We start from the raw sequence: 10,418 nt of genomic DNA on the forward strand, positions 1-10,418 counted from the left end.
GAAAAGGCAGAAAATTGAACTTCAGAAATAAGAGGACATAATTTGCAGGTCGAGACCATGGCAGCCCGCCTTCAATTGGCTTACAAAAGGGACAGGCTGTCCACATACTACAGGGACAGGTCGCTTGGGTACAAGCAACGGTAGCCTGACATATACGCATACAGAGGTTCTAACTCTTTTTTTAAGTCCGCCGAAGGAAACTTAACAACTCGAAAAGGGCAAGTAATTACTCTAGTTTCGCTAAATGAATTTTTCCGTACTTTCTTTTTAAAATAGTAACATTACGTCCCAAGTTGATAAAATTGAGTCACAATTTAATTTTTTGACTACTTTTTACCCCGAATTCATCATGTAACTCATATATGATGATTTTTTTAAGAGTAAAAAGATTAGATTCCAGTTGTAATTAAATGAATGACATATTCCATATTTATTTTTGCCTCTAAAACAAGTAAGATTTGATCCAAACATATTCATTTATCCTCTATAAATGCGGAATCTGATCCAATTCATATTCATCTTTTACCATTACAAGGGTGAAATTTAACATTTTGTACTTAAAAAATTACTGCATATGGATCCACATAATGATTTCCATGCTAAAAAGTGATTTGAAATTTGGGTTAAAGCTAAACTCCATTAACTTAAATTTGTAAGGAGAGTAAAGTTAAAATTTTAGAAGTAAAAAATAAAAAATTTATTTAACAAAATAGAGAGACGTTTCAAACGATTTTCGCTTTGAAAAACGCTAACCGCCGCTCCACTAGAATCCATTAACCGGCTCTGGACCAGTACAAGTTTGCACTGCAAGGGGACCTGGAACCACACAACACTAGGTAACCAAACCTTGCACGATATGCTATCACCTGAAAAAATTAACCTTGCAACCAAATTTAACCAATCAAATAGCTTGGTTTAAAATTTTGCTAACAGAATCTAATCTGGAGCAGATTTCCTGGCTTGTCCTGGTTGAAATTTACAGCCATGCGACTACAAAGACAGATTCCAATTGAACGTCTTTCCAGTGGAGCAGAGTTGCCTATCCATTCAAAACTGCTGAAGAAAGAAAACCCGGAAGTGTTGTTGATTGAAAATGTGAACAATCAATCTGTCTCTTCAAGGAAGAAAAAAAAAAAGAAGTTTATCAAATCTTGAAGATAAATACATAATAAAATAAATCCAATCCTCTCAAATATCTTAGATACACACCTTGAATTTTGTGCTTTTATCGTCGTAGTAAAATGTACATTATAGGTAAGCATGTCAATGGGTAAGATTTAAATTAGGTCTTTTAATCCAGATCCATACACATTAAATTTAGTTGAACCCAAATCCATATTCAGACCTATACCCTCGTGAGTCTGAAAAAATAAGTCCAAAGCTACACACCCTCCTGGATCTGGGTACCCAATGGATACTGTTGTATTTTCCTAAAAAAATATATTAAAAAAATATATTTACATGTATGGATTTAAAAAAAATATAAACATCATTCAATTTTTATTTTCAAATGATAAATTAATATTTAAGAAATTGAATGCAATATTAGGAACTCAATTATTTATCGACTGCTTTGATTAATTTTAAAACTTCAACTATATCGATATCAAATCTTTCATTTATTTGCCTTTACTTATTCTCCTTTTTCTAAAAAAATTTGTACTAATTATAGTGACAACTAGGAATAACTTGAAAATAGAAAACAATCATAAAGTCTCACTGTATTCGATCTAATGACCATAGAATATTAGTATATTATTAAATAAATGAATAAATATATATATAATTTTATTATATATGTGGGTCTATGTAGGGTCTATATGGGTTTGAATTTGGATATGGATCATAAAAAATCAAACCCTACTTAGACCCATAACTCTTTTACAGAGTCTGGATTTAGATAGAGTCCAGACGTTTGATATTAAATCTAAACCTTATCCAAATATATTGGGTCTAAATTGAATTTTGGATAAAATCCAATCAATTGACATGTCTAATTATAGGTAGGACTTGAAACGAAACACAGATTTCAATCTAGCGATGGCATTTGAACCACGTTGCTGCTGCTACCCTTCAGTTAAAAGTTACATCCTCAAAATCCCAGTTTAATTGGTAGAAATATTAGTCAGGTGATATTAGTGAGGAGATATTAGTCAGCTTTGTTAGCAGCGATATTAGTTAATTGATAATAAAATCTAATTTTCAAACTTTCTCTTTTTTGCTCCCTCTTGTAAAATTTTGAGTCTCCTTTAAACCAAAAAATAAATAACTAAATAAAATTTATTATAATGCAAAATAACACACTGTTCGGCAATCGGGATGAAATAGGATATGCCTTTCTTTTCAACTGGGCAAAGAACAAAAATTTAAATTGGCCTTTGGCATCTCCCTGCCGGCGAAGGTGCACGCATTTCTTTTTAACCAAAGACGAAACGTCAATCAGGCATCTTGGACCAGCGCCTCCGCTTCACATTCCCCGGCCAAAGTAGCCAAAAGATGAAAACAGCAGGCATCCTCAGGTTCAATGAAATTAGACAGGGGGGAGAACTGAGAACCACCCCACATATAAGTCCTGGCTAGTTAGCCTAACATTCTCTCACCTTCAAAATTTGACATAAAAAACCATCAATGATGAGAGCTTGAAGAGATTAAAAGCGTGTTGATAAAATAACATCAGCTGGATGATTTAGAATTACCTTTGGTCAAGCATAACTTTTCCTTCTTTTCTTTCCTCTTTCTTTTTTTTTTTTTTTTTAAATATACAGCAAGTCGCGTGAATAAGAAGGTGGTTTTAATCATGGAAAATTATCCAAATTTTTACAAATGACTTTTCTCGAGCGTTCACACTTGCACGCACTCACGCGCACACAGATATATCTAGTGTACTTGAAATCGACTTTGAAGAATTCAACAAGTTTGAACTTGAACTCAAATATTTTTAATATCCAAACACGACTCGACTCGACTCGATAGCAGTACTAATCACGACATTTATAGTTATGTTGCGTCAATCTATCCGAACGATTTGACCCAACCTATCGGGCAGGACTGCCATGTAATAAATCCAGGAGGACTCATTTACAATTACACGTTGCGTCCATCTACTTGTGAAAGTACACTACTCATCCGGCGGCTGGAGTGCCATATGTAGGCTCCAACGACGGTTCATGGTACTTTTTTACCTTATATAAAACGGAGCCCAAATCCTTCTTTACATTCTCCACCGCTCGGACAAAAAGTTCAGAACTAGTACTACTTAGATAATAGTTAACAGTAGCCAACCTTCACTTCAACAATGGCAGCTCTAAGCAGCCTCTTCAAGAGAAAATCCTCAATTCCCTTTAATGGCCTTATCAGAAGTAGCAGGCTGTTCTCCACTGAAACTTTACTTGATAATTGTCCATCTTTCGCCCAGAGATTGAGAGATCTGCCCAAAGATTTTCCAGGGACCAACATCAGAAAAGAGGCTTCTCAGGTAAAATTCCTTTCTCCTGCCATAAGTTTCTTGGTTCTTTTCTTCTGTTAGCATCCGTTTAACTTTCATTCAGGGGCTTTGCTTCAGCTTTAGCTAGTTGAACAGTTTCAGAACTTTATCTCTTTATTCCATTTCCGGGCAATCAGTAGTGGTGATTAACTTGAATAGATCACAAACTAAAAGCTCAAACAACTCATCATTTACCATGTTCAAATTTTTTTTTCCTTCTTTCTTTAATTACATCATTTTTTCTAATCATTTACGTACATGGTTTTCATTGTGCTCTTGGCTTTTTGGATAGCTAAGGTGGTAGTTTAGTTCACTACTTCCAAATAGTACTTACACAGCATCACGCATATTCGAGTTCATGTTTCTTAATTTTCATGTGTGCACCTTGGAAAAATGTTTCAAACCTATTTTTGGGTGGCAGATTGATCGATGTATTATATGCCATCCTCTATTAATTCATTAATTCCCTCATTGTGGAAAGGAAAATCACAGATTTCTTTTAACCATTAGTTTTAAAAATTATATAGGTATTTTAATGCTTATTTTTACACATTTTTACGAATCTTTAAAACCGTTTGGATTGCATTTTTCGTCATCATTTTTCATGAAAAAATTACTGTAGCGATTTGATGTATGTGAGGGAAAAAAGTAATAAGGAAATGTGATCACATAAATGACGCAATTTTCTGATAGAAAATGGCAATCCAAATAGGCCTTATAACCCGTATCAAGTAATGCTTGTGAAAGTTTTGTACGTGTCCATATATGACTTTCAAAATTATGGTAGTACATGCAACATTAATGGGATCTTTATGGAAATTTTTTTTTTTTTTTGGTTTAGTTAATAAAATATAAAAGGTCTGTACTAGATGCCATGTCATTAGTCAATATGGGACATAGTAATTAAAATAGTCTTTTGGTTGTTGGGATTAACATAATTAGCACATGCCAACTCGTGCTAATTTAAAGGTTGTGTTAGTGGATTATATATATATTTTTTTAATAGCTTAGGGGGTCTTTAGTAGGTTTAGTTTCTTACATAAGGATGGATTTCACAATTAAATTAAGTCCATACTATTATCTGTTTATACCAATGACAATCCACTACTAAAAATGACAGAGACATTTATGGTTCATGAATCTCATGATTAAATACAAACCAGTGGACATCAAAAAAATCTACAGACTAGTGGTGTTTCACTTTTTATTGCATGCTTCCACAATTTATATTGGAATTTGGAAGGAAGGAAGGAAGGAAGGAAGGAAGGGGGAAAAGCTAAAACAGATAGATTATTTCAATTGCGATCGCTTTTTCTTCAATTAAATCAGATACAAGCTTTAATTTTCAATTATGCATATGTTTTGCGTTATATGACTTAATATGGCCTTTTTTTTTCATTACCCCACAAAAAAAAAAAAAAAAAAAAACTTTACTACAAAGAGTTTGTTCTTTGATTTTGACTTTGAGGGCAGTTCATTCCTTTGCAAGTTCCATACAAAATTTTGGAATGGATCTAACTGTTGTGTGTCAAATTCTGTCTGTCTCAGCTGATTGGGAGAACACCAATTGTTTATCTGAATAGAGTTACAGAAGGCTGTGGTGCTTACATAGCGGCTAAGCAAGAAATGTTTCAGCCAACTGCAAGCATTAAAGACAGGCAACCAGCTAGTTTCTCAATCTCCAGGTTTTCGCCTTTTATGAGTTCACCTTATCAACTGCTGAAATCTACTTTGCGTTTGTTTTTTCCCCAGACCAGCATTTGCTATGATCACCGATGCAGAAAAGAAAGGATTGATCTCACCTGGAGAGGTTAGATAAAGAAAACTTGTTTACATATTATTTTGGTTGTAATTGATAAATGTGTCTCTTTGTGTCGTTCTTTATGGCTTGTCTATTGATCTTGACATTCAGACAACACTGATCGAGCCCACATCCGGAAATATGGGGATTAGTATGGCATTTATGGCAGCCTTGAAAGGTTACAAGATGGTTTTGACAATGCCCTCTTATACCAGCTTAGAGAGAAGAGTGACTATGAGAACATTTGGAGCTGAGTTAATCCTCACGGACCCAACCAAAGGCATGGGAGGAACAGTTAAGAAAGCTGACCAGCTGTTGGAGAAGACTCCCAATGCTTTTATGCTTCAACAATTTTCTAATCCTGCAAATACCCAGGTTTATTGCATATTCATCGCGTACCCTTTTTTTTTTTTTGGTTCATTTTTCCTGAATTGCTTGTTTGTTGGTAGAGAATGCTATTTCAATTGCCATGCTTTACCCATCTCTCGACTGAAACAGGTGCATTTTGAGACAACTGGTCCTGAGATATGGGAGGACACGAACGGTAAAGTTGACATATTTGTCATGGGAATTGGAAGTGGAGGTACCGTCTCTGGTGTTGGCCAGTATCTCAAGTCCAAAAATCCTGATGTTAAGGTAAAAACATTATATAGACCTTTCTAAGGACCCTCGGGTTCAAATAAATCCTTAATTCCCAACTATCTGCTTTCGTAGATATACGGAGTCGAGCCTACCGAAAGCAATGTCTTGAATGGCGGCAAACCAGGTAATGGTCCTGTGTATATACTTTTAATCAAATTTACCATTTATTTCTTCTGTTGCCTCAGTCATCCCAGATAAAGTAGTATTATTTTGTGTCCTCTTGATTGGTTTGCAATGATGCCAGCTGTAAAATTCTAATGCAATCTTCATCTGGCATCTTAGCAACTGAATATGATATCCATACACAATCCAAAACCAGCTTGTTTGAAACTTTGTATGTAGGTCCTCATCATATCACTGGTAATGGGGTTGGATTCAAACCTGATATCCTTGACATGGATGTAATGGAACAAGTTCTCATGGTGAGCACAGTGCCCTTAATAAGTCGGTTCATACTATTTCATCCTTCCCTCATTCAGGATGAGTCTCAAAATTGCTGTTCTATTGTTGCAGGTGTCCAGTGAAGAAGCCGTAAACATGGCTAGAGAGTTGGCATTGAAGGAAGGGCTTATGGTAATATTTCATCTAAACTATTTCTTTTCACCGCGCGAATCTTAGTTGCCAGGAACTTTCTGGTGGCGATACGCATACGTAATCTCATCTCACTTGCGATAAACTTCTGGTTGATGTAGGTTGGGATATCATCAGGGGCGAACACCGTTGCAGCACTACAGCTTGCACAGAAACCAGAAAACAAAGGCAAACTCATTGTGGTATGAAGAAGATCATTAAACTCTGGTCCTAATTTGTGGCCATCATTGTTCTCTCTTTTTTTGACTTAAACCCGAGTTTTTTTTCCCTTGTCCATGAATCGTTTGCTTTGGCTGAATTTCAGACCGTACATCCAAGTTTTGGAGAGCGTTACCTGTCATCTGTCCTGTTTGAGGAGCTCAGGAAAGAGGCTGAAAATATGCAACCTGTTCCAGTTGATTAATGTTCAACGTTACAGTCTTTTGTAGCAGATATCCTGCAAATATATAGGTTCCATTTTAATGCCGGATGTAAACCCGTTCGTTGTTTGGGACACTTCATCTTTTATTTTACTTGATCCCTACAGATTCAAGGCAATATTCTTTAGGCGATGCAAGTCTTGAGACACAGATTGTTTGGAATTAAAAGAGTCAAGTATTTGGACCCATGCTATAAACGGGTTTACATTTCAAAGCGTAACAATAACAAAAATTTATTTTTATACTAAATTAAAATCTAAAAAATTTTTAAGAAGTATTTTTTGTATCCAAATTTATGAAAATGAATTATATTAAAAAAAAGTATAAAAAATGGTTCAGTAGAATGTGTTAATTATTTCCAACACCGGGTTAACTTTTAACTATAAGTTACATGTTTCGATCCCTCAAAATAAAAATTAAAAAAAAAGGTACTATGGGATCACAAGAAAAATTTATGTAGATTTACCTTTATGAATAATTTGACCATTACTGCGTGATTAAAAGCAGTGCATACAGAAGATACAATTTAATTAAGAACGGTTCATCAAATAGAACAAGTTCCGACCTTAGCTCAGTTGGCAGAGCGGAGGACTGTAGTTTGATAGCTGTCATCCTTAGGTCGCTGGTTCGAATCCGGCAGGTCGGATGCTTTTGCCATTTTTGCTCTCCCAATGTTGAATGATAGAAAGTTAATCTAATGGCTTAATTTTGCTACTTTAGCATTGCACGTAGAAAGTTTATTAATCCAATGGCTTAATTTTGCTTGTTTTTCTCTCTTCGCTATCTTTTTCCTTTTTCCTTTTTCTCTCCCTATCTTGAATGATAGTAAGTTAATCCAATCGCATAATTTTGATACTTTAGCATTGCTGGTAGAAAGTTAATTAATCCAATGGCTTAATTTTGCTACTTCAGCACTGCATGTAGAAAGTTAATACTATGGCTTGATTTTAGTACTTTGGCATTGCATGTAAAACTATCAAATCTTGTTTTACCTTAGTAGCTATTTTTTTTTTCCTCCCTCCTTCAAATAATAGAAAGTTAATCCTACCCTATTTCAAATAATAGAAAGTTAATCCTATGGCTTAATTTAAGTGCTTTAGCTTTGCATGCAACCCCATAATCTGGTTTTACCTTAGTAGCAGTCCCCACGTTACAAGTAATTTGTATTTGATCACGTTTCCAATTTCATTCTTGATAGAATTTGATTGGTTACCACTTACTTTTTTGCAAAGTTTTTTCTTTTTTTGGAAACTAAAGTTGGCCATTGCCATCATCATGGTCTGCACCTCAACTCTTAGTTGCTTGAGGACCAATGGCATTGCTGCAAAGGAAGTTCCAGTTGCTCCCTGTTGAAATAATTGTCGTTTTGCAAACTTAGAAGATATGGCACACTTAATTATGTTATCACGTTGACAATGTGATGATTGGAATAAAATCCTTTGCCAACTTATAGTACCATAAATGCACACTAATCTTACTTCATTAAGCAAGTTAGTAAATAATGCTCATATGGTTATGGTCTTGATAGTGATATGAACTTATTCAACACAAAAAAGGTATCTTCAAATCATTTTTTTTATGTAATTTAATTTTAATAGAAGATAAGATAATTAGAAAAACAAAGTGCAATTTTTCGTAGTTGATGAAAATTGAAAGACGTGTTTCATCCGGAGTTGTTTCGAAAAAAGGGCAAATTATACAAGTGCCTCATGAGCCAATGAGATAATTTGAGTTTCTCTTTACTACATTCCAAAAGTTTCCTTCATCTTTCTATGGACCAATTTCATAGTAGTTAGTTTAATTTGCACATTGGACATGAATTCTACTTTTGCCAAATCTTTAAAACATTTTTCTACCCCTTTTTCTTTTTTACTTCTTAACCTCCACTTCTTGTTAAAGCGAGGCAAAAAAGAGAGATTGAACACTTGAATTTTTAAGATGAAGAGTTGTAATGGAGTTAGGATGGTAGTTGAGTAGATGGGGGAAGGATCAACTATGATGAAACTTCATTCCAAGGCAATTTATAAACATAATTTACCATTCGTAAGGGAATCAGAGCACAATACAATTCAATTGCTATAGCATCGGAAAAGAAAGAGAAGACAACTTTTTCTTATTCAAAATATAGGTTATTTTTTCAAAGTCCTTTAAGGAAACTATAATCGAAAGTATACAACGATCTAAAGGCTGCAAAACGAACTGAGCCGCTCTCGAGTCAAGCTACACCGAGTTAGCTCGAGTCGAAATCGAACTTGAATTCGAGCTCAAAATATTAAGATCGTTAGCTTGCGAGTCGGCTCATGAGCTCGAGTATATATATATATATATATATATATTTATTTATTTATTTTTTGTATATATATTTTTAATTTTTTTAAGTATATATATATTTTTTAATTTTTTTATTTTAATAGTAAAATTACATATATATTCTTAATATTTTATTATTTATGAAGAAAACAATTTTATTTTATTTATTTGTTTAAAAATAAAATAATTATTTTTTATTTTTTTCTAGCTCGAGCTTTAAATTGTCAGCTCGTCGAGCTCGAGTTCAATAAAATTAAGTAAAGGCTCGACTCGATTAGGCCAAAACTCGATTCGACTCGGTTCGTTTGCTGCCCTACAAGAATCATGTACTTGGATTTCATAAATCAATAGAACAAACAATTGAAACTACCAAAGTGACGATGTAATTCCAATTTATTGATTTAAATCCATATTCATTTTATACAACAAAGAAGCACTTAACCAAATCGAAACAAAATGGCAATACCTTTAATCCTCCCTCTCATAAAAACCAATATTGGTTTGCCTTATGTTGCATATTTATCAAAGCAAATTACTCGGATAGCTACTAAAATTTTCGAATAGTCGAGTTTGGTTACTTAATATTAATGGTACGTTTTACCCCATTGATTTAGCAAGAGTGTACATTTAGGGCTATTTTGTCTTATTTCACTATTAACTCTACCGAATCTAGTTATTAATAGTATGTCTCTTGAATCGTGTAGACCTTTAGGTTTAGTAAAGTTAACAGTGGAATTAGATGAAATGACCTAAAATTTGCACTTTTGATAACTCAGTGGAGAAAAACATATTATTAACAGTTGAGTGATCAAATCTTAACTATTCAAGAAGTTTAGTAACTATCCAGAAAATTTGCTATATTTATTACCATACCATGGCATACGGTATTTGTTGGTTAAAAAGGTAATGATGAGGTTTGCAAATTATGTGGGCATTTCCGCAAATATTTACTATCTATTTAAGTATTCTAACCACGATTAAAACTAAAGCCCACCCCAAATTCCCAATTGCTACCCCAGCAAAAACTTGTTGATGAAAAGGCAAAGAAAAAAAATAAAAAAGAAAACCAAGTAAAGAATTTACGGTGAGAATCTCTGTTGCCCATATGTAAAGTAACTAGGATTTGCATGGGAGGGGGTTTGTTACCCATATGTAAAGTAACTAAGGTTTG

At 34.1% G+C, this 10,418-nt stretch overlaps 1 protein-coding gene and 1 non-coding gene across 2 annotated transcripts; both read left to right on the forward strand.

Moving 5' to 3' along the window:
• Positions 1-3,165: 3,165 nt before the first annotated feature.
• On the forward strand, positions 3,166-7,055 carry LOC113728086 (bifunctional L-3-cyanoalanine synthase/cysteine synthase 1, mitochondrial). The gene is made up of 10 exons (XM_027252575.2): positions 3,166-3,475; positions 5,033-5,142; positions 5,237-5,294; positions 5,397-5,660; positions 5,784-5,921; positions 6,000-6,051; positions 6,270-6,349; positions 6,441-6,500; positions 6,620-6,700; positions 6,823-7,055. Exons 1-10 carry the CDS (start codon positions 3,296-3,298, stop codon positions 6,919-6,921), a joined length of 1,122 nt encoding a protein of 373 aa, XP_027108376.1. The 5' UTR covers positions 3,166-3,295; the 3' UTR covers positions 6,922-7,055.
• A 442-nt stretch (positions 7,056-7,497) lies between these two features.
• Positions 7,498-7,583, forward strand: TRNAY-GUA (transfer RNA tyrosine (anticodon GUA)). The gene is given in 2 exon segments: positions 7,498-7,534; positions 7,548-7,583. It is a non-coding gene; the product is annotated as a tRNA-Tyr (tRNA).
• Positions 7,584-10,418: the final 2,835 nt, after the last annotated feature.

The sequence above is a fragment of the Coffea arabica genome, chromosome 2c (assembly GCF_036785885.1).
Source record: "Coffea arabica cultivar ET-39 chromosome 2c, Coffea Arabica ET-39 HiFi, whole genome shotgun sequence".
Lineage (NCBI taxonomy): Eukaryota > Viridiplantae > Streptophyta > Magnoliopsida > Gentianales > Rubiaceae > Coffea > Coffea arabica.